The sequence below is a fragment of the Thamnophis elegans genome, chromosome 13, assembly GCF_009769535.1.
Source record: "Thamnophis elegans isolate rThaEle1 chromosome 13, rThaEle1.pri, whole genome shotgun sequence".
Lineage (NCBI taxonomy): Eukaryota > Metazoa > Chordata > Lepidosauria > Squamata > Colubridae > Thamnophis > Thamnophis elegans.
The window spans coordinates 8,789,687-8,816,573 of record NC_045553.1 but is presented as its reverse complement, the minus strand read 5'-3'; the positions used below and the strand labels follow the sequence as shown (position 1 = coordinate 8,816,573).

General features: G+C 43.1%; 1 protein-coding gene across 1 annotated transcript; it reads right to left on the bottom strand.

Annotated features, from left to right (window-relative positions):
* Positions 1–217: 217 nt before the first annotated feature.
* UBE2L3 (ubiquitin conjugating enzyme E2 L3) lies at positions 218–25,891 on the bottom strand. Its single transcript, XM_032229647.1, has 4 exons — positions 25,793–25,891; positions 8,783–8,878; positions 3,201–3,387; positions 218–1,105 (listed from the first exon to the last, which is right to left on the bottom strand). Exons 1-4 carry the CDS (start codon positions 25,817–25,819, stop codon positions 951–953), a joined length of 465 nt encoding a protein of 154 aa, XP_032085538.1. The 5' UTR covers positions 25,820–25,891; the 3' UTR covers positions 218–950.
* Between the last annotated feature and the right edge of the window lie 996 nt (positions 25,892–26,887).

Below are 26,887 nucleotides of genomic sequence, written 5' to 3'. Positions count from 1 at the left end.
AAAGAAAATTACACTCCGCTATTCCTTTGCTTAAAGAATATTTTGTACCAAAATTTCCTCCCCCTAAACAGAATGTAAGTCACGTGGAACAATTCATCCATGCACACAATGCTTGGATTTCCCCCATTTAATAAACATTATTGTAACCACATCAGCCAGATTTAACAACAGATCTGGGGTTGATTCTGGTGGTGGGGTTTTTTTTTGGTGTACATATGGCAGTTACGTTATGTGACAAATTTAAGTTGAAGAAAGAAAAGGAAAAAAAAACAACACCTTGGACCCACATGCAAGAAACAGTGCAACGTTTTAAGACAGGGAAAACAAACAGCTCAATTTTTTCCCCTAAATGTCTTTCTGTTTTCTTAGAAATTATGTATGCGTGGTTTTGTTTTCTTCCGTCTTGGGGGTGTGGGGGAGGGAGGGAGGGAGGAGGGAAGGATAAGGGGCAACCAAGAAATGGGAAGAGGAAAACAAAAAGGGAATTTGCAAAAGGAAAATAAGAAATAACAGCCACGACCTTCTGAATTTTAAGGGCAAAGTTAATAAGCCTAAGACTTTTTTTTTCTTTTTTTCTGATAAAATTGTGATGGGGAGAGAAAACAAAAAAGAAAGAAAAGAAAGAAAAGAAACAGCATTCTTTTAAAGTACATTAAAGCAGTGATTTTAAACAAAGAAAGCAGAACTAGAACATCTTAAATTTTTAATCCTTTCTTTACAGATTACCTAGACCACTTTTGATTAAGAAACGGTAGAAAGTTATTAGTTTAACAGCCACAAGTTAACACCGAGAGGTGACACTTGTCAATTTCCATAGAGTCCTGCTTTTTGTGGGTGTGTCTGAAATGCACTTCTTCAGCTCTTCTATCACACATTGCTGACATCAACTCGGTCAGGTGTATTTTTTGTTGTTGTTTTGTTGTGTTTTGTTTTGTTGTTGTTTTGTTTTTTTAGTCCACTGGTCGTTTTTCACCATATTTCTTTGTAAACTCTTCAGCATTCTTACAGAATTTTTTACGGTCCTTAGAGTATTCTTCGGCTAAGTCGGCTCGAAGGGGGTGCTCTGGCTGAGGGTCATTCACCAGTGCTATGAGGGACTGGATTACTGTCGAGAGAAAAGGGGGAAGGAAAAAAAAAGAGGGGAGGGAGGAAGGAAAGAAGAAAGAAAGAGAGGGGAAAAGAAAGAAGGAAGGAAGGAGAAAAAGAGAGATCAGTGTGGCCCCGGATAGAAAGGCAGAACCATCGATTCGCAGATCCCGAGATTTATGGATTTGTAATAGGTTGATTAAAGGTAAATGTTCCTCTCGCACATATGATCTAGTCGTTCCCGACTGTAGGGGGCAGTGCTCATCTCCGTTTCAAAGCTGAAGAGCCAGCGCTGTCCAAAGACGTCTCCGTGGTCATGTGGCCGGCATGACTCAACGCCAAAGGCCCACGGAATGCTGTTCCCTTCCCACCAAAGGTTTTCCCTATTTTTCTACTTGCATTTTTTATGTGCTTTCGAACTGCTAGGTTGGCAGAAGCTGGGACAAGGAACGGGAGCTCACTCCATTATGCAGCACTAGGGATTTGAACCGCCAAACTGTCGACCTTTCTGATCGACAAGCTCAGTGTCTTAGCCCTGAGCCAGTGTCCCATAATAGATTATCAAATTCATTTGCCACCCATCTCACAGTTCAGGCTGTTCTGAGCAGATGGCACTCAAATCCTTGGGAATGGCACTCAAGTCCTCCACAAATGTTTTCCAAAATTCTATTTTTTAATGGAAGAGAACCGGGGAAGTTTCCGAACAAACGACCAAAAAGGTGTCGCGTGGGCCATTGTGTTTAAATCTGAACTGAACGCAAACGCAAATGAAAATGTTCACCCTGTCATTGCTTTTTCAGGTTTTGGCTCCTCAACTTTGTCCTTAAAGGTTGATGTGGCCTTCAAGCCCAGCTTTGGCCACAGTTGGCTAAATAAACCACAATCGATTGGAATGTGCTAAAGCAGAATAGAAGAGATTACATTAGCAATAGCAATACTACTTATATACCACTTCATAGTGCTTTACAGCACTTTACAGCACTATAAACTCTCTAAGCGGTTTACAGAGTCAGCCTGTTGCCCCCAACAATCTGGGTCCTCATTTTACCCACCTTGGAAGGACGGAAGGCTGAGTCAACCTTGAGCCAGTGAGGTTTGAACTGCAGCTAGCAGTCAGCTGAAGTAGCCACCAGGACTGCCCTCTAACCACTGGGCTACCTCGGCTCATACAGGACCATCTTCACTGGTATATTTAATTCACCAGATGGGCCACCGTAATGGCGGCATATATTAAGATTTATGAATGGAGGAACTCTGCTCTGTGCGTGCAAAATAATCTTGGTGTAAAGCTTTTCCTCGCAGAAACAAAGAGAGAAACTCGGCTCTGAATCCACATGCAAGCACACGCATGTAAATAAAAAATGCTGGATGAGGAATATCAAGCTCATCTTGGACTATTACAGGGATCGGCAACCCGTGGCTCTGGAGCTGCATGTGGCTCTTTCATCTCCCTGCTGCGGCTCCCTGTCGACAATTCCACAATTGATAGGGCTTTCGATTAGGATAGGGAGAGGAAAAAGGATGCCGCACTAGGAGGAAACTCTATGGTGGGGGAACTGGACTTCTAGTCGGCAGAGAAGAAAGGATATCGCACTAGGAGGAGACTCTATGGTGGCGGAACCAGACTACCAGTCGGCTCCAGAATTCAGTGGGGGGAGGGGGACTTCCGGATAGGACCTTTGTGGCTCTTTTGAGTGTTTAAGGTTGTCGACCCCTGAACTATTACAATAAACCATTTAAGAATTGGCTGAAAGCGTACTAAAACACCTTACAGCCCCCTCGCTGGGGTTTTATTCAAGAGATATGACAAATAAGGCCGATCGTAGACGGCTCCAATATTGGACAAATCGTTTTTCAGACGTAGCTGCCTGGAAGTCTCTCCTCTTTTTATCCTTTGTGATAAAATTCAGATTTTTTAAAACTAAGCCAGGGAGGGAAGGACGAGAAAAATCAGAAGCCCTTCGCCCTCAAAAGGGATCCCATCGCAAGATTTTAAAAGCCCAGCGTGGCTTGTGCTCTTGAGATCCAGGACCCTGGGAGAAAAGCTCTTTCCAAAATGAAGATACTCGTATAGAAATCAAGAGGCCCGAAATGGAGACGGGAGAATCTCTTACCTTGATCAGTTTTGGTGGCTGGTTTCCAGTTTTCAGCACTAATTACCGGCAGACAAACCTGCCCCTTTTCATCAATGTTAGGGTGATAGATTTTCGTTTTAAATGTAATCTTGGGAGGTTTGAATGGATACTCTGCAGGAAAGTTGATTTCGATTCTGAACGCCCCCTTGTCGTATGGAGGGTTGTCCTAGGGAGAAGCAACACAGAAAGGGTGAAAAGCAGCCCAAGACAACCAGAGGGTGAATTCAGAGAAAAGCTGGCTGGTAAACAGGAAAGTGGGGTCAGATACACTGTCAGGTTTCCAAAAAATGCCCTAGTTGATTCATGAGCCTCGACTTAACACTGTTTGTTTACAGCGACCCTTCTAAGTTACGATGGCACGGAAAAAAGTGATTTGTGACCGTTTATCACACTTGCAGCGTCCCTATGGTCATGTGATCAAACTTCAGATGCTTGGCAACTGGCATGTACTTATGACAGTAGTAATATCCTGGAGTCATGTGATCCCCTGCTGCAGAGTGGCGCGGTGGCCTACAGGTGGAGCTCTCACCTCACAATCTGGAGGCTGCGAGTCCTAGGTAGAGGCAGGTATTTCTCTCTCTGGGCACAATGAGAATATATCTGCCAGACAAAACTCCGCATTGGCAACAGGAAGGGCATCTGGCCAGTAAACATTCAGCTCCATTCAGTTGCCCTGATTCAGCCCACAAGGGATTATGGGGGTCATTAAAAGAGGTGATCCCCTTTTGTGACCTTCTGATAAGGAAAGTCGATGGGAAAGCCAGATTCACTTAGCGGCTGTGTTGCTATCTTAACACCTGCAGTGATTCACTTAACAACTGTGACAAGAAAGGTTTTAATAGGCAAAACTCACTTAATAGAAGTTTTGCTTAGCCATGTACATTTTGGGTGCAATTATGGTTGTAAAGTTAAGGATTACCTGTAAAGATCCCTTTAAAATATTTTTAATATTTTAATATTTAAAAGGACTCTTGCAATGCATTAGAATAGGTAGTTCAAAGGTGAGAATGGAAGGGAACAGAAAATCTTTTGTGGGTTTGTTTTACTATTAGTGGTTTGTTTTTAGATTTAAATCTAGTCTTTTCAAAATATTTTCTTAAGTCTCCCTTCCCTGCTTTTTTTTTCATTGTTAGCAATCTGACTCACATTATTTTTAAAAAAATACCTGATTTTTTTTTAAAAAAAAAAAAACCTCACATATCGCAATCTTTATTAGCAGGATTCTGTTTGTTTTATGCAATGTCCTGAAAAAAATGGGAAGGTGGGTTTCTTAATTCCACTTTGTTTTTTTTATTCTGTCTCTCTTGTTTTTATTGTTGTAAATATTGTTTTGTTCTTAGGTTGTTTATTTAAGGACTTTAAATAAAATAAACGTTTGCCCGTTGTTAACTTTATCCACAAAGGAAAAAGTTCACACACAGACAGATTCAATACAAACTACAGAATTGTTTACAGAAGACAGAATGGTTAGGAATTTACCGATAAAAGCCTGCAGGAAGGATTATCTTATAAAACTAGTATCTGGATAAAACAGTTGAACGACTGTTATTCTTAAAGCAGTGACTTGTTAAAAATAAAAATAAAAAGACACCCACAATTCTGGAACAGAATTGCAAGATACAACTTGACAATTTTTTTTTTTAAAGCACCTATATTCAAATATATATTTTGTGTGTGAATGGAAAATACACACTCCTTCATTCTGGGAGAATGGAGATAAATAAAAGAGGCAGGGAATATTCAATCCTTCAGAATAGATAATTCAACTCACGGACGCAACTTTTTATACAGCTAGTCCTTGACTTACAATCCCAATTGGGCCCAACGTTTCTCCTGCTAAGGGAGACATTTGTGAAGTGACTTTTGTCGCCTTTCCTGATTATTATTTTTTAGACGGTTATTAAGCGAATCGCTGCAGCTTATTAAGTTAGATATATGATTGAGAAGCGAATATGGCTTCCCCTTTGATTTTGCTTGTCAGGTGGTCACAAAAAAAGACACCGCAACCGTCATAAATATGAGCCAGCTGCCAAATATCTGAATTTTGACTACGTTGTTAAGTGCGAGAAAAGATTGTACCATGTTTCCCTGAAAATAAGACCGGGTCTTATATTAAAACCGGGTCTAATATTAATTTTTGCTTCAAAAGACGCATCAGGTCTTATTTTTGGGGAAATACAATACTGGCTGACAATCTTAACTGGGGCTTATTTCAGGGGGGAGGGCTTATATTACGAGCATCCTCAAAAATCATGCCAGGTTTTATTTTCCAGTTAGGCCTTATTTTCAGGGAAACGGTAAGTCACTTTTTTTCAGTGCTGTTGTAATTGTGAACAATCACAAACTGCGATTAAGTCCAGGATTATCTTTATGTAGGAGTTAAGAGGGACCCGGTTTGGTGCATTAAAAATGTTCCTTAGATGACACCGAGGGGGCCAGGGAGAGCATCTCCCAATCTCAAATGTCTTCAGGTGCCTTTGAGTTCTAACTTTTCAGCTGCTGACGGGTTGTCTTTTGGCTCAAAACAAGGGGAGCACCACACCAGAGGTGGGGGTTGCTCCTGGTTCGGTCTGGTTTGGCCGAACCGGGAGTGGCGGAGGCAGGAGGTTGCGCTCACCCGCTCGGATGCTTCTACCCAGAAGTGTTGCGTGTGTAAGCATGAGTGAACCGGTAGCAAATCGGTTAGCAGCCCACCACTCTTGGTCCTGGCAAAACCTCTTTGATTTACACAACTGTGAATTCCTTTCATTCACAGTCAGCAAGGTTTGGAAAACAGTCTTTCAGAGGAATGTTTATCCACACAAACCTTATCTCGCTGGGAGAGCTGCCAGATAACTAGTTTCCTAACGCAGGGCAAGGCAAAACTTGGCACAGTCTCTTATAGTCACAAACAGAACTTTCCACTCTTGAAAAGACTGAAGAAATGAATTGTTTCCTGCAAAAGCCCCCTCCCCATTTGCTTCCCTTTTGTTTCCTATTGGAGGGGCCAATCACCTCCAAGGTGTGGCTTTACTCTTAAGTCGACCCTGCTTTCTTCGTTGTTCTTGTCTTCTGGCAGCTCTGCGCATGCACACACTGGGAACAGGCTCCAGCTGTTTCTCTGCCTCACTGCTGTCTAGCTCCCTCTCTGCCTCCAATGCAGAGCCCTCATCTGAGCTTTCCTCAGCCCCCAGGACTGGCCCATGTTCCTCCCCAACCTCCTCACTGTCTGACTCTGCTGCCAGCTATGTGTACGTATTATGTTGTCCCTCCAGCCTCGCAGCCTTGATTTATGCTTTGACAAAACTATTCTTGCCTTTTATCAGAAGGAAATCAAAGCCTTTATCAAATGAAAAAGCCAAGTTTCTTAGGGAGAGACAGGAGCCAGAGTTGAGGGTTCTATTTTTCCTGTTAGACAACTGCTTGAAACCTCCCTCCCTTTCTTTGAATTTTTCTTTTGTCTTAATAACCCTGGAATTTGATCTGCAAGGAAAGGAGAAACCCCATGACAACCAGGGGTTGTTGCCTCTCCAAAGAGACACAAAGCTTGCAATCATTAAGAACGGGTTTAAAATTTATGCGGGGCAGATCTTCAGGCCTGGAATTTAGCTGTCCAGCCATGCAGCTAGTCCTGTTGTTCGAGGAGATTTTACCATTTGGAAAAGTGGTTCTCGGGGCCGTAAAGGAAATGGCTTTTGAAACCAAGAATGGCAAGTTGATGGTACGACCACAACTGAGCCCAACATTTCTGTTAAGTGAGTGGTGCCCCATTTTACAACCCCCCCTTTTGTTGCCCCGGTTGTTAAGCGATTCACTGCAATGGTTAAATGAATCCTGCAGTCAATAAGTGAATTCAGCTTCTCCCGTTGGCTTTTGCTTGCTGGAGGCCAGCTGGTAAGGTTACAAACGGTGAGCACGACCCCACGACCATGCAACAGTCATTAAGTACCTGCCAGTTGCCAAGTGCCCGAAGTTTGATCACGTGACTATGAAGGCGCTGTAACGGTCATCAGTCGTTTCTCAATGCCGTTAACTTTCAACAGTCACTAAATGAACCGTTCTTAAGTCAAGGACTGTCTTAAGAGAGCATTTCCTGCCCTGTGAGGGACGGGTATTGATTCTGTGGTAGGGAATGAAATCTAAATTTCTTCAAATAAATTCTACGTTTCCCATATTACGTTGTATGCTGAGATTCTCTGAAGGTGCTAGAAATACGTATTTTTCAGAGTATAAGACGCACATTTCCCCCACTAAAAGAGGGTGAAAATTTGGATGCGTCTTCTACACTGAATGTAGCCCTGCCCACTCACCGTCCCCCACCCTTTGGCCTCTGCCTCCCAGCAATCTACCTTCTTGCAGCAAACAGGGAAAATGGGGCTTGTGGAGGCTGCAATAGGCCATAGCAATCCCTGCAGCCTGAAACAGCTGATGATTGGGAGAAAGTGAAAGTGAAACTTGCTATTTGCTCCACCAGGCAAATTGCTGGGAGGCAGAAGAAGATTTTTTTCCCTTGTGCTTCTGTTTGCTGCAAGAAGGTAAGTCAATAACTACAGTATAAATGCCTATAGAATGTTCAAATTATTAGACTTATATTTTAAAAACTGCTTTATTATTGTTCTAGACAACTTAACAAAATGAAGGAGCTTTTTAAAATGAATGCTTGACCTGAAGAGGCCCAGTGCTATTGTATCTTCTTTGAAATAGCAGAGAATAACGTATACTTCCAGAAAGCCACATCAATAGCAATAGCAGTTAGACTTATATACCGCTTCATAGGGCTTTCAGCCCTCTCTAAGCGGTTTACAGAGTCAGCATATCGCCCCCACAGTCTGGGTCCTCATTTCACCCACCTCGGAAGGATGGAAGGCTGAGTCAACCCTGAGCCGGTGAGATTAGAACCGCTGAACTGCAGATAACAGTCAGCTGAAGTGGCCTGCAGTACTGCACCCTAACCACTGCGCCACCTCGGCTCTTCAATTTTATCATCAATTTTAACAGCATCTGTACAAATATAGTCTGAAATGTAACACTACAAACAGTGTATATTGTCTGTACTGTTTGCTGTTTGTTGCAAGGAGGCAAATTGCGGGGAGGCAGAGGCAGATTTTTCCCCCTTGTTTTCCTCCCCAAAACTACATAGGTGCGTCTTATACTTCGAAGCGTCTTATACTCCGAGAAATACAGTAAACCCACATCACTGCCTCCTTGGTTGCTATTTTATCTGGCCCATTTTGAAGCTGTGAAAGAGTTGTGGCGTGCTTTCCTTCACTTTCGTTTTTCCTGCACATCCATTTTCCCCCTTTCTTTGCTGTTGTGTCTTGATAGCTGCACAACAACAGGAGACTTCTCTTTTTAAGTTTTAACCACTGCGCAACGATTTAGCGGTGCACGGGCTTATTCGGAAACCTGCACAGAAATATTTTTTTATTCTTCTTCGCTCTGGAAAATCCACAGATTCGCTCAACCAGTCCCGCAAGGACCAACCTAAATGTTTCAAGGTGTTTAAGGAAAATTAAAGGGTTCACAAGAACTCTGGTGCATTTTAACAATTACAAGAGGTTGTTGGTTTTTTTCACACTCACGGGAACAATAAGCCCTTGCCAAGTCAATAAGTTAGCTTCGTCCACCTGGATATTACGGAAATTCTTCATTCCACATTTGCGGATTTCTTCAAGCTCCTACAAGCAAAGCAGAGGGGGTGGGGGGGAAAGCATATTAACTACATCAGCCAATATAATCGGTTGTAATATTCAGGAAAACGTGTGTGTTGTTTTTACTTTCGTATCTTCTCAATGGAAGTCAAACTGTCCCACAGTTGGTCTTCCCCCCGCTTTCTCTTCCTCTTGTCTTGCTACAGGTTTACTATAAGGATGAACGGAGGGAACAATCTGGAAAAGGCACAATTCCTCTGTTTGACTTTTCACAGAGAATTCAGACTTAATAACAGCCAGCAATCTGGCACTATGTTATAACAGGTAGCCTTCGACTTATGACTTCAACACAGCCCAAAATTTCTCTTGCCGAATGGGACAGTGGTGAAGCGAGTTTTGCCCTGTTTTACGACCTCTCTTGCCCCAGTTGTTAAGTGAATCTGGCTTCCCCCACCCCCATTTATTTTGTCAGATGGTCGCAAAAGGGGATCGCATGACCCCCGGGACACTGCCACCATCATAAATACGAGTCAGTGGCCAAGCGCCCGAATTCTGACCACTTAACCGTGGGGATGCTGAATGGGTCCTAAGTGTGAACAAGGACCATCAGTTACATTTTTCAGCGCCTCTGTAACTTTGAACGGTCACGACTCCATGTAGAGAGTCACCTTCAGGAAGGCAATGATAAAAACTCCGTATTTGTGTCCCTGATAAAGTGCTTGCCTTGAGTGCGGTTGGAAATTCAAAATAAAAAGATGACATAACCAGTTCCCCAGAAAATAAGACCTCCCCGGATAATAAGCCCAATCGGGGCTTTTGAATGCATGCGCTAAAATAAGCCCTCCCCGAAAATATTGCAACACAGCAGCAGCAGCCATGAGGGGACCACGCTCGCCACCTCCTGCACCTCAACAATAATAAGTTCAGATCCTTGACAACTGGTTCGATTTATGACGGTCGCAGTGTGATCCCCACTGACAAGCGAAGTCAATGGGGAAGCCATTCACTTAACAACCATGATACTAACGTAACCACTTGCTGCGATTCACTTAAACAAATGTGGCAAGAAAAGCCATAAAACTCACTTAACAACTGTCTTGCTTAGCAATGGAAATTTTGGGCTCAGTTTCAGTCATAAGTCGAGGATTAACCTGTGGTGTTATATCTTACAGACCTCCTTAGTTATATCTTACAGACCTCCCCAAAAGACCTCCCCGAAAATAAAGGCAAGCGCTTATTTCGGTGTGTGTGTCAAAATAAGACCCTGTCTTATTTTCGGGGAAAACACGGTAATATAATATAGATGGCAGGCCCCTTTCTATCTATTAAGCAATGTGTGTGCAGAGAGGTTATAATTTCTGAGTAGGCTTCTGCCCGCTTGCATCAATTAAGTTTTCCCTTTTAAAATAGCTCTTTCTCTTAAAATTAAAAAAACAAACCCTGATTTATTCTTATAATAAATTTTACTTTTTAAAAAAAACTTCCATTTTTTAAAATGTGCGGTTACTACATTCGGGGCAATGACAGATTTTAATCAAGGCATTCAGCTTGGCAGATCCTTCTAGAGATAGTTACTTTCAACAGTTCACTTAGCGACTCTTCAAAGTTACAACGGCACTGGAGGAAAAAAAGCAATTTTGCCTATCAGAGGGTCGCAAAAGAGGATCACCCGGGACGCTGCGACTGTCATAAATACGGATCACTTGCCAAGCATCTGGATTTTGATCTTTTGATGATGGAGATGTTGCAACAGTGATAATGTGAAAAACCATCCTTTCCCCGCCCCCGTGTCGTTGTAGCTTCAAATGGTCACTAAATGAACTGTTGTAAGTTGAGGACTGCTTGTACAACCAGCTGTTCAGTAGTGTAACGCTTCCATGCCAGATTGTCACAAAGAAGAGGGAGTCAAGCTATTCTCCAAAGCACTTGAGGGCAGGACAAGAAGCAACGGATGGAAACTAACCAAGGAGAGAAGCAACTTAGAACTAAGGAGAAATTTCCTGACAGTCAGAACAATTAATCAGTGGAACAACTTGCCTCCAGAAGTTGTGAATGCTCCATCACTGGAGGCTTTTAAGAAGAGGTTGGACAACCATTTGCCTGAAATGGTATAGGCTTTCCTGTATGAGCAGGGGATTGGACTAGAAGACCTCCAAGGTCCCTTCCAACTCTGCTATTCTGTTAATTCAGATTATATCAAGTGTTTTCCATGCACTGCCCCTAGAAAGGAGCATCACACAGAAATATTCCCTACAGTTCCTTACAATTGCAGCCAATGTAAGCAAGTAAACGAAGCCATAACTGCAAACCAAACAAAAAATTTAAACAGGAAAATAATTAGAAGAAATTAACCAAAATAAGAATTATACCCTTATCTAGGGAAAAAAAAACCCTTCTCTTCAAACAAGCATGTAGCCAACCTTACAGCCTAAAGAAATTGCCCCATGCCACGGGAAAGAAGAACTTGTTTTTTTTAAACTGGGAGCACCACTCCTCTCCCAATATTGATAATAGTTAGCAAAGGCTCAACGGGGTAACAAAAGCTTGAAAAGAAAATATCAAGAATAACATACAAACAAGATAGCATTGTTGATTGTTCAGCTATGAAGAGAGCTAATTTACCTACGACACGCATCCAAAACAGACACGTACATGGATCAGCAAAATGTTGGTTTCCACCGATTAGTAGCTGCTGCTAATACGAGAGTTTGTATTACATCTGCCTACAATTTGGCAGTTCGAATCTCACCAGACTCAAGGCTGCTTTCCATCCTTCCGAGGCCGGTAAAACGAAGATTGTTTGGGGGGGGGGGGGGGGGGGGGAGGCAATAGACTGACTCTGTAAACCGCTTAGAGAAGGCTGTAAAACGGTATAGTAATAGTACTTAAGACTTATATACCACTTCAAAGGTATATGTCAAGGACTATTTCTATTGCTGTTCCTTCCTTCCATCCATCCATCCATCCATCCATCCACAGTGCAGTGGTTAGAATACAGTATTGCAAACTAACTCTGCCCACTGCCAGGAGTTTGATCCTGACTGGCTCAAGGTTGACTCAGCCTTCCATCCTTCCGAGGTGGGTAAAATGAGGACCCAGATTGTTGGGGGTCAAGAGGCTGACTCTGTAAACCCCTTAGAGAGGGCTGTAAAGCGATATAAAAATAGTACTTAGACTTATATATCACTTCAAACGTATATAAGTCTAAGGACTATTGATGTTCCTTTTCCTTCCTTCCATCCATCCATCCATTCATCCATCCATCCATCCATCCATCCATCCTTTTCCTTCCTTCCTTTCTTCCATCCGTCCATCCATCCATCCATGGTGCAGAGGGGTTACAATACAGTACTGCAAGCTTAACTCTGCCCACTGCCGGGAGTTCGATCCTGATCGGCTCAAGGTTGACTCAGCCTGCCATCTTTCCGAAGTCGGTAAAACGAGGACCCCGATTGTTGAGGGGCATAGGCCGGCTCTGTAAACCATTCAGAGAGGGCTGAAAACTAATGTGAAGCGGTATATAAGTCTAAAGGCTATTGTTAAATGCTATTTGGGCATTCTCTCCCAGTCCCTCTCCCTCAGCTGAACACGCTTCACAAGGTTGTTGTGGTGGTGGGGAAAATGTGTTGGACATGTTCGCTGCCTTGAGTTATTTGTAAATAAATAATAATAAATCTTTGTGCACTTCCAGCAAGTAATTAAAGTCACTCCAAGGGAATGCACAAGGATAAAGGTAAGATGATAAGTGTGTGATATAGACAATAATTGAGCTGCCAAAGTAATAAATTTTAATGTAACAGAAGCATAAATGGAAAGGCATGATATCAAATTTAGGAGAATCTCCACTTATTTTATCTGACTCTTTCCAAGATAGACTGTCCAATTGACCATTCTGACCCAGCTCTTCCAAGAGGATTTCCGGTCAAGGGAAGACCATTTAGAATATAGACAAACTTACTTTGTGTAAAACCTGAGAGTTAATTTATTATAAAGTTTGTATTGTAAAGTTAAAAAAAAAACCAGAGCAGCCAATAATGTATCAATTCAACCAATATACTTGAATCAGTCTATGCTGTTTTTGGGAGAATATACCTGTTCTCCAAAACACCTGAAGATAGGATAAGGTGGGAGCTTATCAAATCCAACCTAGAACTAAGGAGAAATTCGTTGACCATGAGAACAATGAATGAGTGGAATGGCTTGTCTCCAGAAGTTGCTCCATCACTGGAGGCTTTTAAGAAGAGACTGGACAGTCACTTGTCTGAAATGGTATAGGAAATCTGCTTGAGCAAGAGGTTGGACTAGATGACCCACAAGGACCCTTCCAAGTCTTATTGTGCAATTCTGCTTCTTCAAGCTTGAGTCAAGAACATCACCGTCATGAATAGACATGATCTGGTGAAACCATGAAGATCTGGTTGGAGCAAGAGTCACCCACAAAATCCATAGAGTAGCTGGTTATAATTAGCTCCGAATACTACGCTTATGAGGGACGCAGTGGCTCAGTGGCTAAGACGCTGAGCTTGCCAATCAGAAAGTTCAGCAGTTCAGCGGTTCAAATCCCTAGCGTCGTGTGATGGAGTGAGCTCCTGTGACTTATCCCAGCTTCTGCCAATCTAGCAGTTCAAAAGCAGGTAAAAAATGCAGGGAGAAAAATAGGGACTACCTTCGGGGGGGGGGGGGGAAGGTAACAGCGTTCCGTGACCTTTTGGCATTTAGAGATGCAGGCCACATGACCACGGAGACGTCTTCGGACAGCGCTGGCTCTTCGGTTTTGAAACGGAGATGAGCACCGCCCCCTAGAATCGGGAACGACTAGCACGTATGTGTGAGGGGAACCTTTACCTTAGAGTAAGTTTACTGCTAACAAAAACAGGAATTTCTCACGAGTGATTGGGCCAGCAGTGTACAAATATTGCCTTGGTTTCATGGGTGTGCCTGATGCATTCAGCTTTATGAAGGCGTTCAGCCGAGTAAATGTTTGACAATTTAGTTGTGCGGGCAAACAACAATAAACCCGCTTGCTGTTTCCTTGTCTTGAAGGCAGAAATCCAAAGCCAAATTAGAGTTTTGAATGCTCTGAATTTAAGAAGGGGGGGGGGGGAAGGCAAGAGATCTTAAAACTCGGTCACTCCCTGAGCCTGCCAGTTCAGCGATCAGGAATTTCCCAAGGAGTTGGCATCACCCCTGGCAGTATTAAAGACGATGTCGTAATTCTGTGGCTAGGAAAGTTTTAGCAATGTGTCACCCTTTGCTGCTGATAAATATCCAGAGTTCCGTACATTACACTTCCTGTACAAGTATATGCGCAGTTTATCCGAACTCAGGCCAATTTAACTTGATCCTTTTAGAAACCGAAATGAAAACAAAATGCCACAGGATAGTCATCCATCACAAGACTCGATTACTGTTGGTGTGAGCACCCATTTGGCTCTTCCCACTAGTGTAATAAACCAGCATCATGCCAGATTCTATCCTTTTGGGGCTCTAAATATATAGCAATAGCAGCAATAGCAATAGCAGTAGACTTATATACCGCTTCATAGGCCTTTCAGGCCTCTCTAAGCGGTTTACAGAGAGTCAGCATATTGCCCCCAACAATCTGGGTCCTCATTTTACCCACCTCGGAAGGATGGAAGGCTGAGTCAACCCTGAGCCGGTGAGATTTGAACCGCTGACCTGCTGATCTAGCAGTAGCCTGCAGTGCTGCATTTAACCACTGCGCCACCTTGGCTCTTGGCTCTATATCTACGGCACGAGTCAAAAAGCGGGCTGTGAAAATATCTACAGACCCCTCGCATCCTGGACACAAATTGTTTCAACTTCTGCCCTCAAAACATGCTATAGGGCACTGCACACCAGAACAAATAGACACAAGGACAGTTTTTTTCCCCGAATGCCATCACTTGCTAAACAACTACTGTCTTTTTCGGAGTATAAGACGCACACCCCCCAAAAGAGCGTGGAAATGTTGGTGCGTCTTATACACTGAATACAGCCATTTTTGGCTTCCTGAGGCCCTGCTCCCACATCCCATTTTTGCGAAAAATGGGCTGTTTTTCGCAAAAATGGAAGCATTTTCCCCTTCCTTCAGCACCCAGAAGCACTCTGCAGGCTTCAGCAGGGCTGAGGGAAGGGGGAAATGCCCCCGTTTTTGCCTTCCCTCAGCCCTGCTGAAGGCTACATAGTAGTCCTGGAGACCGGGGAGGACACTTTTTTTTCTTACTTACTCTTGGTGTGTCTTATACACTGGTGCATCTTATTGTCCAAAAAATACGGTAATCCCCACAACATTATCAAACTATCTACCAAGACTGTATTACTATTATTCTTCTCTTCCTTACCTGTCTCTTCCCACTTATGACTATAACCATGTTGCTGGTATCTTTCAATTTATATTGTTTTTATTGTTTCCTAGTACAATTTGATAGCTTATTAGTAACCTTGACTATCACTAAGTGTTGTATCTTTTTATTCTTGATGAATGTATTTTATTCTCCTTAGTACACTGAGAGCATCTGCACCAAAGAGAAATTCCTTGTGTGTCCAATCACACTTGGCCAATAAAGAATTCTACTCTATTCTAAAGCCAACAACCATTAGCCAACTTCAAACCCTGGGTGCATCTCTGGCTTGATAAGGAAACCACTATGATTCCTGCTTCAGTTTCAATGCTACCTTGCCCTTTCCAGTTCAATTTCTAAGGACTGAAGCCGTTCCTGTCTACTATTTATAAAACATTGTTATTTTATTATTATCACATTTATTTGCCACCCATCCCGCAGTTAAGAAATGACTCTGAGCAGCTTTGTGACAGCTTTGTAGTTTTGTTACAAGATAGGCAGAAAATAAATGTGATAGATAGATAGATAGATAGATAGATAGATAGATAGATAGATAGACAGACAGACAGACAGACAGACAGACAGACAGTGGATGGATGGATGGATAAATAGATGATGATAGATTATATAGATGATAGAGATATGATAGATCGATCGACAGAGACAGACAGAGACAATAGTTACATAGAGGATATAGAAAGATGATAGATGATTAGATTATATAGATGCTAGAGATATAGATGCTAGATACATAGATGAGATAGATAGATAGATAGATAGACAGACAGACAGACAGACAGATGATAGCTAGATAGCTAGATGATATAGATAGATGATATAGATATAGATAGATGATAGGGATATAAATAGATGATAGATGATATTTTAAATACAACCACAATCTAGTTTTTTTTCTTTTTCTTTCTTTTTTTGTTTGTTATAATTTTGCACCAGTGACATTAAAACCAATTTCGTAGTATTTAAGTACAATGACAATAAAGATTATACTTATACTTATATATACACATAGATAAAGGATTGATAGATGGATAGATAAATAGATGATAGAGATAGATAATGGATGATAGAGATATAGATATAGATAGATAGATGATAAATAGATACGTAGAGGACAGACAGACAGACAGACAAAGAGAGAGACAAACAAACATGAACTCAGCTAACAAGGCTTATTCAATAAACCACAGTTTTAAAGTTACAACAATGCTAGGCCAAAACTAAATAGTGCCACCGGTATGCCAACAATCTTCAGTTTTGTATTTTCTTTCCATCAAACTGCTAAATTCTAAATTAGGATCTTTTTTTTTTTAGCACAGAACAAAAAGGAGGTACTCAGATGCAGGCAAACGGACTCAATTTCTACTGAACAAGGTTACCTTTTTCTTCAAGATCCTGGTTCACATCTTGGGGGTCACTTCTGAATTCAGGCTGAAATGCCATTCCAATATTCAAATATGCCTGATCAATGAAGATCGGTTACTCAGCTACACTCATGGCTGAAAATATCAGGAGTGGCCAGAGTAAGACATATATCTAAAGTTATATCTTGTTTCGAATGATTAAGTTCTGATGTCTCGAGCTTCTTCTAAAATATATAAGTTTTTATTGGACCGCCAGACCAATGTTTCTCAACCCTGCCAGCTTTAAGATGCATGGACTTCAACTCCCAGATGTCCCAACCTGGCTGGGGAATTCTGGGAGTTAACATCCACACAAGGTTGAGCAAAAAGAAGAACTAGGGGAGACATGATAGCAGTGTTCCAATATCTCAGGGGCTGCCACAAAGAAGAGGGAGTCAAGCTATTTTCCAAGGCACCTGAGGGCAGAACAAGAAGCAATGGGTGGAAACTAATCAAGGAGAGAAGCAACTTAGAACTAAGGAGAAATTTCCTGACAGTCAGAACAATTAATCAGAACAGAAATTGCCTCCAGAAGTTGTGAATGCCCCAACACTGGAGCTTTTAAGAAGATGTTGGATAGCCATTTGTCTGAAATGGTATAGTGTTTTCTGCCTACGCAGGGGGTTGGACTAGCAGACCTCCAAGGTCCCTTCCAACTCTGTTATTCTATTCTATTCTAAAAGACTTGGTAACTATCTCCTGCTTTAAATCCTTCCATTGAGAACGAGTAAGAACCATCAACCCATGGAACAGAAGTTGCCTTCAGAAGTTGTGGGAGCTTCATCCCTGGAGGCTTTCAAGAAGAGATTGGACAGAAAAAGGGGGTAGGGTCTCCTTCCTGGGCAGGGGGTTGGACTAGATGACCTACAAGGTCCCTTCCACCTCTGTCAATCTGAAATGGAGCTACACAACCTGGCTATGAAAACCCATGGAATGGTTTTGTTTCAATTTCTACTCTGTTTCCTGGATCTAAAGATTAAGTTATAGATTAAAATACCTGATTGGGGGGAAGGAGCGGCCACAGTGCAGGAATCCTCGACTTGCAACAGCTCACTTAGTGTCACAACGGCACTGAAAAAAAAGTTGACTTGGGACCGTTTTGCACCCGCAGCAGCCTCCCCGTGGTCACCTGATTCAGATCCTTGACAGCTGGTTCATATTTATGACGGTCGCAGAGTGATCTGCCTTGGCGGCCTCCCGACAAGCGGAGTCAATGGGGAAGCCAGATTTCACTTACTAACTTAACAGTTGCAGTGATTCGCAACTGGGGTATTCAATTGACATCAAGAGGTGGAACACTAAAGGAGGATAACTATTATTAGGTGAGGAAACAAGTAGAAGTAGACTTGGAAAGATGGCAAAACCTACCATTATCACTGATGGGAAGAATAGCAGAGGTAAAGATGAATATATTACCAAGACTGTTTTACCTATTCCAAACAATACCGATAAAACTAGAGAGAAAAAATTCTTTGCAAGTATGAACAAAATAGTGGGGAAATATATATGGCCAGGGACAAAAAGCAAGAATTAATATAAAAATGTTACAAGATGCAAGGATTCGAGGTGGATTTGGATTACCAAACTGGGAACTGTACTACCAAGCAGCGGGTCTAGCTTGGATGAAAGAATGGATTTTACTGAGAAATACAAGATTATTGACACTGGAGGGGCATGATTTGCAACTGGGTTGGCATGCTCTTTTGTGGTAAGATAAAAGTAGGGCACATGGCTATTTTCAAAGACATTATGTAAGGAATGGATTATTAACTGGTTCGTATTTATGACGGTCGCAGGATGATCTGCTTTGGCGATCTCCTAACAAGCGGAAGTCAACGGGGTGTTACTAACTTAACGACCATGTTACTAACTTAACAGTTGCAGTGATTCGCTTAGCAACTCTGACAAGGAAGGTCATAGAATGGGGCAAAACTCACTTAACAACTGTCTTGCTTAGCAATGGAAATTTTGGGCTCCGTTTCAGTCGTAAGTTGAGGATTTAACCTGTAGTGTGTAGCCTTAGTTATATCTTACAAGTTTTCCCAATGCCTGAACCTTTTAATCCACCACCGAAAAGTCAAGTTCTGGGAATAAAAGAAAGAAAGTTAATGTTGATCACTTAAAATCTCTGGGAGGCATCGGAGTTTTCTTGATATTATCCTTCAGTGAGGGGAAACCTTTTATTTATCTGGGGTTTTTGAAATGAAAATAGATTTTGACTACTTTATTGCAAAAGAAGATTGCTTGTGGTTTTTGTTTTTAAACTGATACGGTTACGTTTTATGTTGTTGACTGTGTTAAATAAGAAAAATAAAGGAAAAAAAACGAAGAAAAGTTCAAAATACGGGTGGTCCTCAACTTACGGCAGTTCATTCAGTGACCGTCCAAAGTTGCAATGGCACTCGAAAGTGACTTATGACTGTTTTTCATACTTACGACTGTTGCTGCATCCCCCTGGTCATGGCATCAACATTCAAATGCCTGGCAACTGACTCGTATTTATGACGGCTGCAGAGTCCCGCCATCCCCTTTTTGCGACCTTCCGACAAGCAAGTCAATGGGGAAAAGCCAGATTTGCTTAACATCCGGGTGATTAATTTGACAACTACAGCAATTTGCTTAATAACTGACGGCCAAAAAAAACCACAACAAGGACGCAAAATGGGGCAAACTCACTTACCAATGTTTCATATAGTGACAAAAAGTTTGAACTACCTGTAGTCTCTTGGTTTTCTCATCAATTTCTAAAATTTAAGCAGGCTGTGAGGATTTCAAGGAGTGGCAGTTAAAACACAAATGAATGATCTCATCAACAGGCAACAGCAATTTCCAAGCTCCAATGTCCTTGTTAGAAAAATGAAATAAGTGCAATCTTCAGGAAACATTCACTGTGCTGTCTAAAAGTCTCCTTGGTTCTGAGAAGGATGCTGTCATTATTTATAATAAAGTTAATACCATTTTATAAGGCCTTGGTAAGGCCATATTTAGAATCCTGCATTCCGTTTTGGTTGCCATGATGTAAAAAAAGATGTGGAGACTCTAGAAAGAGTGCAGGGAAGAGCAACTGGAGGCCAAAACATATAAGGGACGGTTGCAGGAACTGGGAATGTCTAGTTTAATGAAAAGAAGGACTAGGGGAGACATGATAGGTGTCTTCCAATATCTCAGGGGCTGCCACAAAGAAGAGGGAGTCAAGCTATTCTCCAAAGCACCTGAGGGCAGGACAAGAAGCAATGGGTGGAAACTAATCAAGGAGAGAAGCAACTTAGAACTGAGGAGAAATTTCCTGACAGTTAGAACAATTAATCAGTGGAACAGAATTTGCCTCCAGAAGTTGTGAATCCCCAACACTGGAAGTCTTTAAGAAGATGTTGGATAGCCATTTGTCTGAAACTGCATAGGGTTTCCTGCCTAGGCAGGAAATTTCTGATAACGTCGATTATTGGTGGACTTCAGCCTGCTTCATTCCTGACAGGGTGGATATGATTTAAACCAAGTCAGTTTAAATCACGAGTAAAAAGGCTTGATTTAAATTAACTTGATTTAAATCATAATTTTTAAATAGCAACTGTCATCTCTTTCCCGCAGCAGCTCCTCGTCTGACCTACTGTTGACTCACCTCAGCCCCAATATTGCCGAATATATAGCCTCATGCTACACAACGAAGCTCCATTTTATGCTGAATGAATGAAATTATTAATGTATATTAAATAGAAAACTAGATAGATTTTTATTCCAAAAGCCTTTTATTAAAATGAATTTGATTTTAAAAAAAATCCAATTTAAATTAAACAATCCGATTTAAATTTTAAAAATCTGATTTAATTTTTTTTAAAATGATTTTTATCCACCCTGATTCTTGGTGACTTAACCACGATATTAGGTATGCTGGAGTCTCACATCTGAAAGGCTGAAGATCCTACAATTCCTGCCTAAAGGAAGTTGGCCTTTAATAACCAGGTTTAATAACTTCTACTTTAAAATTAATTCTGCTCAACATATACAAAGTGAGATCAAAATCACCCATCAGAATAATTATTTCAGAACGTAGGTCTTTCAAAAAAAAGAGAGAAATGTTTCAAGTTGAGCACATAATTAAACAGGGGATTGGCGATAACCTCCTCACTCTGGATCTACTGGGTAATAATTCTGGCTGGTAGCTTCCTATCAGCCCAACTGCGAACTTACAAATGTTCTCAGCGTGAGGCTAAGACGATGAGTAATAATGCTGCTGAGAATGCCTCACAGGAAACGTGAGATGTAAATGTAATAAAATAAATAAACCTCCATTTAGGCATCTGTATGCAAATGAGCGTGGGAGTGGGGGGAGGATGAATTGCAGAATTACCATTCTGAATGTGTCTTCGCTTGGTGAGGTGATCCCAAACTTTTATAGCACACATTCCTCTTTGTGACGTTAAAAAAAAATATTTCACAAGTTCAGGAACACAAGCGGTTGCTATAAAGTAAGCCAAAGATTCAGAAACTTTCCCAGGTTTTGATGGTCTTGTCAACTCTGCCTGGAATTAATATTAACATAAGGCAGGCTTGAATTACAGAACTAAAGAGCAAATCAGCTGTTTAATATCCTGTGCTACGTAAGGGCACAAAGATGAAAGGGAGGGGTTTTTAAAAAAATATTATTCCACAATTCACGGATATTATTAAATTGACAATAGCACCAAAAGAAGGTTCAGATTCTTTGCTTAGCTCACGGAATTCTAATATTCATTTTCAGTTAGATAAACAACACTTTTTTTGTTAGGAGAAAAAAAAAAGATATGCATAAACGAGGGAACACAAACCCAGTATTAAACGAACCTGCAAACTGTATTACAACTAACATCCAAAACCTAGTTAATCAATATGGAGTGCACTATACTATGTTATAGGACTACAGGTTATTGGGGGGGGGGGGGCAATTTCCTCAGATAATTTCTGTGATTATAAGCAATGTTTGATTCATTTACGCATCTGTATCCTACCTTTGTTATTTTTATAAATAACACAAGGATATGTAACATATCCTTACACTTGATATGTAAGGCAGTAAACATATCCAATGTAAAGGTAAAGATGCCCCTCGCACATATGTGCTAGTCGTTCCCGACTCTAGGGGACGGTGCTCATCTCCATTTCAAAGTCGAAGAGCCGGAGCTGTCCAAAACATCTCCGTGGTCATGTGGCCGGCATGACTCAATGCCGAAGGGGCACGGAACGCTGTTCCCTTCCCACCAAAGGTGGTTCCTATTTCTCTACTTGCATTTTTACGTGCTTTCAAACTGCTAGGTTGGCAGAAGCTGGGACAAGTCACGGGAGCTCCCTCCGTTACGCAGCAGTAGGGATTTTTCACTGCTGAACTCCCGACCTTTGATTGACAAGCTCAGCGTCTTAGCCACCAAGCCACCGCCTTCCTGGTAGTGCTCTAAAGTGTGTTAATTGTATATCACCCTTGCATCTGGGTTGGGAATGTATTAAAATTCAGCCGATGTTTTGCACGCAGAATTGCCATGGACTCTTAAATATCGTCTCACTGCTTCAGTTTAGGTATTTCAGGAACTGTACATTACAGGTAGTCCTCGTCTTATGACAATTGAGGCCAAAAAGTTTCTGTTGCTAAATGAGACAGTGGTTAAATGAGCTTTGCCCCATTTTTATGACCTTTTTTGCCACAGTTGTTAAGCGAATGACTGCAGTTATTAAATTATCATGATTGTTAAGGGAGTTATAAGTACATGCCAGTTGCCAAGCATCTGAAGCCTGATCACATGACCATGGAAATGGTGCAATGTAAGAATGAAAAAGCAGTCATAAATCATTTTTTTCAGGCCGTTGTAACTCTGAGCAGTCACTAAACTGTTGTAAGTTGAGGACAACCTGTATTAGTTATAAACATGCAAGTGAACAGAGGGTTAAAAACAGAAAAGGCCAGACTCTTTAAGGAAATTACTACTTTTGCTGTTAACTGCAAGGATGTGACTTTGACATATGAGTGCCTAAGCAAGCAATTACAATAAAGCAGAGTACACCACAAAATTAATAATATGGACTATTATTTGTAAAATCATTTTTTTCCCTTCTCCAAGTTTCAGAAACCCAAACCCGGACTACTCTGTAGGTGGATGAATGTGGGAGAAATGTTTAATTTCAAGCAGGATTTATTGAGAATTATATCCAATTAGTGACATCATTACTTGAAGTCCAAGTATTTCTCGAATTCTTCTAACTAAATCTTGTTCAGGGAGTTTTGAAATGTTAAGAGGTTTATCCCAAATCTGTAATCGTATATAAAACTATATAAAAAGGAAAAGAATGAGAGATTTAAACCTTCTAAAGCAAAAAGCTGAATCAAAGTGTGATAGACAACTTCACATCTGTGCTGTTATGACAGAATGTTAGCAAAAGCTTTACCTGAATATTAAAAACAAAAACTCCTATTAACGGCAAGGAATATACCCATAAAAGGCCCATTCCAAAACTTCTAATCTAGATAATTTTTAAGAGCCATGGAACAAAATCTGCAACACAGCAGTGGGTCTGGTTGCAAAGTTATCTTCCCATTTCCCAAACCTCACTTGCTACAGAGGCTGAAGTTTGAAAGTGAAAATAAAGTATAGATAGCCTGCTATGAAAAGAAAGTGGAAATGCATCTCAAACTCATCTATGTGATGCCAAAGCGTGTTTCTTACTACCTTCTGACATTGACAGAGTTTATGCTCTTACTGTGATACCTGGAAATAACCCACACTGGATTATTTGACACGAATGCGGATAGATTTTAACACGTGTAAACCCCATTCAGCTAAGTGTACCGTTACATCTATACGACTTGTAGTTTATTCCCTGCCAGCTTATCATTTTTAAGATCCAAATGGGCTGCTCTGTTGCCTTCATTCTGGCAAACTTGTTCTTATGGGATGTTGCACTATACATAATCCAGGAAGTTAATAAATCCACTCCTTTTACATTGTCTTCCTGCGGTTGAACAAAGGAACTCCTGGGAACTGAAAGCTTTAGGATGAGCACGTTAAAGAAACGAAAACCAAACCAACCATGTCTCCTGCAAACGTAGGTCTGCACAATAGCATTCAGCAGGACAGTTAAGGCTACAGTCCCACAATCGTACATAGTATTAACCTTAGTTTAGAGGAGTGTGTATGTGATTTAGCATACTGTGTGAAGCAGACAATTTACTTATAATGTCATTCCATTAACTATCTGATACTAGAAAACAGATTATTTAAATTTAAGAAAAGCTTTGAGGGGCTGAGGATGGGGGAAAGTGCTCCTTAAGCTTGGTTGTTTTCTCGTAGACGTTTCATTACCCAACTAGGCAGCCTAATCAGTGCTAAAAGAGAGTGGGGTTGGAATGAGGAGGAGGGGGGCAATGACTGTGGAGACCTTGGTGCTCTCTGAGATTTATTGTTTTCTTGCAGACATTTCATTACCCAACCAGGTAACATCAACAGCGCTAGTAAAGAGTAGGGTTTGCTCTCAGTTTATATTCTAACCCCACTCCTTGCTAATACTAATAATGTTACCTAGTTTGGTAGTGAAACGTCTGCAAGAGAACAACCAAACTCAGAGCACCAAATCCTCTTTTTCCTCTTCTCTTCCTTCTCTCTGCAACTCCCCCTCCCCCTTCCTCCTAGCCCTGATGATGTTACCTAGCTGGGACACATGTTGTCAGGAAGAAAACCACCCAGTTCAGAGAGCACCAAGAACCCCATACTTCTTTTCCTTCCTTTCTCTCCTCCCCAAAAACCCCCTTCTCTCCTAGGCTTGATGATGTTACCTAGTTGGGTCACGAAATGTCAACAGGAAGAAAACCACCCAGCTCAGAGAGCACCGAGGGTGGTTGGTTTCCTTTTCCCCAGCTCACAGAGAGCCAAGTCCTCAACTTAGAGGATCTCCTTGTGGTTCCCTTTTTCCCAGATCAGAGAGCACCCAGGATCTCCTCAACCTAGAGGATCTCCTGGTGGTTCCCTTTTCCCCAGCTCAGAGAACACCAAGGAGTCCTCAACCTATAGGATCTCCTGGTGGTTCCCTTTTCCCTGGCTCAGAGAGCACCCAGGATCTCCTGGTGGTTCCCTTTTCCCCAGCTCAGAGAGAACCAAGTCCTCAACCTAGAGGATCCCCTGGTGGTTCCCTTTTCCCCGGCTCAGAGAGCACCCAGGATCTCCTGGTGGTCCCCTTTCCCCCAGCTCAGAGAGCACTGAGGATCTCCTGGTGGTTCCCTTTTCCCTGGCTCAGAGAGCACCCAGGATCTCCTGGTGGTTCCCTTTCCCCCAGCTCAGAGAGCACTGAGGATCTCCTGGTGGTTCCCTTTTCCCTGGCTCAGAGAGCACCCAGGATCTCCTGGTGGTCCCCTTTCCCCCAGCTCAGAGAGCACTGAGGATCTCCTGGTGGTTCCCTTTTCCCCGGCTCAGAGAGCACTGAGGATCTCCTGGTGGTTCCCTTTTCCCTGGCTCAGAGAGCACCCAGGATCTCCTGGTGGTTCCCTTTCCCACTCCCCTCCCCTTTCCCAAGAAACGAGGTTCTCCCTTGCTGGGGGGTGGGGGTGTCCCAAGGAAGGACCTTTGGGCTGGCGAATGCGGGAGGGTGGGGAAGAGAAGGCAGGCATCCAGCTGGGCCTCCGCTTCGGTCCCACCGAGGCTTTGGCCCAACGCCGCTTTCGTAACGTCAGGAGGCGCCGCCGCCCATCCGAAGAGGCGGGGGAGGAGGGGAGGAGTGGGGAGACGCCCCTCCCTCCCTTTCTCTCCCCCCGCCCCATTTGAACCCCATCTCCTCCTCCTCCTCGACGGCGGAGGGGGGTCTCCAAGCTGGGATGCCCCGCTTTGCTTAGTCACCCGGCGGGACCCCCCCTCGCCGGGGAGGAAGTGGGAGCCCCCCCACCCCAATTCACCCCCCCAATCGGCGCGGCCCCGCGAGGGGCGTCCGCGCGCCCGGGCCTCCTCCTCCTCCTCCCCCCCCCGCCCGCCCGCCCGCCCGCTTCAGGCACCGGCGGAAGCGCGGCCCCGTCAGCCGGCGCGGCGCCGTCTCCGAAGCGAGCGGGCCCCGAAAGGCCCCGGCGCCCTCCTGCCAGCTGCCCACCCCGGGACCCCCGCCCGTCCCCGCGCGCGCCCGCCCCGCCTCTCGCCCCGTCGCCGGCCCGGCGGCCTCAGCCTGGATGTTACCTTCATCAGCCTCCTGCTGGCCGCCATCTTGGATCTGCTGCCGCTGCCCCACAATGCATGGCGGCGGCGGCGGCGCTTCCTGGAAAGGCCGGGCGGGCGGGCGGGCGCGAGGAACAGGGTGCGCTGGCCCCGAGGAGGGGCTGGGCTTTTGCCGGGCGGCTGGGGAAAAGAGGAGGAGGGAGGAGGGAGAAAAAGAAGGAGAAGAAAGGGGAGGAAAGAGAAGAAGAAAGGAGGGGAGGAGGAGGTGAAAGAAAAAGAAGAAAAGGGAGGAAGAGGAAGAAGAAAGGAGGGGAGGAGGAAGAAGAAAAAGAAGAAGAAAGGGGAGGAAGAGGAAGGAGAAGAAGAAAGGAGGGGAGGAGAAGAAAGGAGGAGAGGAGGAGGAGAAAAAAAGAAGAAAGTGGAGGAAGAGGAAGAAGAAGAAGAAAGGAGGGGGGAAGGAGGAAGAAAAAGAAGGAGGAGAGGAGGAGGAAGAAGAACAAGAGGTGGAGGAAAAGGAGGAAGGAAGAAGAAAGGAGAAGAGGAAGAAGAACAAAAGGAGGAGGAGGAAGAAGAAAGGAGAGGAGGAGAAGGAAGAAGACGAGGAAGGAGGAAGAAGAAAATGAGTGGAGGAAGAGGGAGAAGAGGAAGAAGAAGAGGAAGGAAAGGTGGAAGGTGGAGGAGGAAGAAGAGAGGAGAGGAAAGGAGGAAGGAGTGTCAAAGAGGAGGAAGGTGGAGAAGAGGAGTGAGTGTAAAGATGAAAGGGCAAGAATGGAATGAAGAATGGGAAGACTGAGATGCGGGTGAAGGAGCAGGTGGGAAGAAAAAGAGGATGGAGGAAGACTGAAGATGGGGAAGAGGAACAAAGTCCTCTTAGGAGGAGGAAGGAGGAGGAGGGAAGGTGGAAAAGAGGAACAAAGTGAGAGTGAAGATGAAAGGGATGGAGGATGGGAAGACTGTGGAGACGATGAAGTCAAAGTGAGGGTGAAGGAGCAAGTGAGAAGAAGAGGATGGAAAAAAGATGAAGCCAAAGAGGAGGAAGGTGGAGAAGAGGAACAAAAGTCTTGATGGTGAAGAAGAAAGATGGGATGGAGAATGGAGATGAAGAAGAAGAGAAGA

Excerpts from the sequence above, each read along its gene's own strand:
- UBE2L3 (XM_032229647.1), bottom strand. The coding sequence starts at position 25,819 with ATGGCGGCCAGCAGGAGGCTGATGAAG. Across the intron at positions 8,879-25,792 it reads CCAGCAGGAGGCTGATGAAG|GAGCTTGAAGAAATCCGCAA; the intron begins GTAACATCCAGG and ends CTTTGCTTGTAG. Across the intron at positions 3,388-8,782 it reads GGCAAGGGCTTATTGTTCCC|GACAACCCTCCATACGACAA; the intron begins GTGAGTGTGAAA and ends GCTTCTCCCTAG.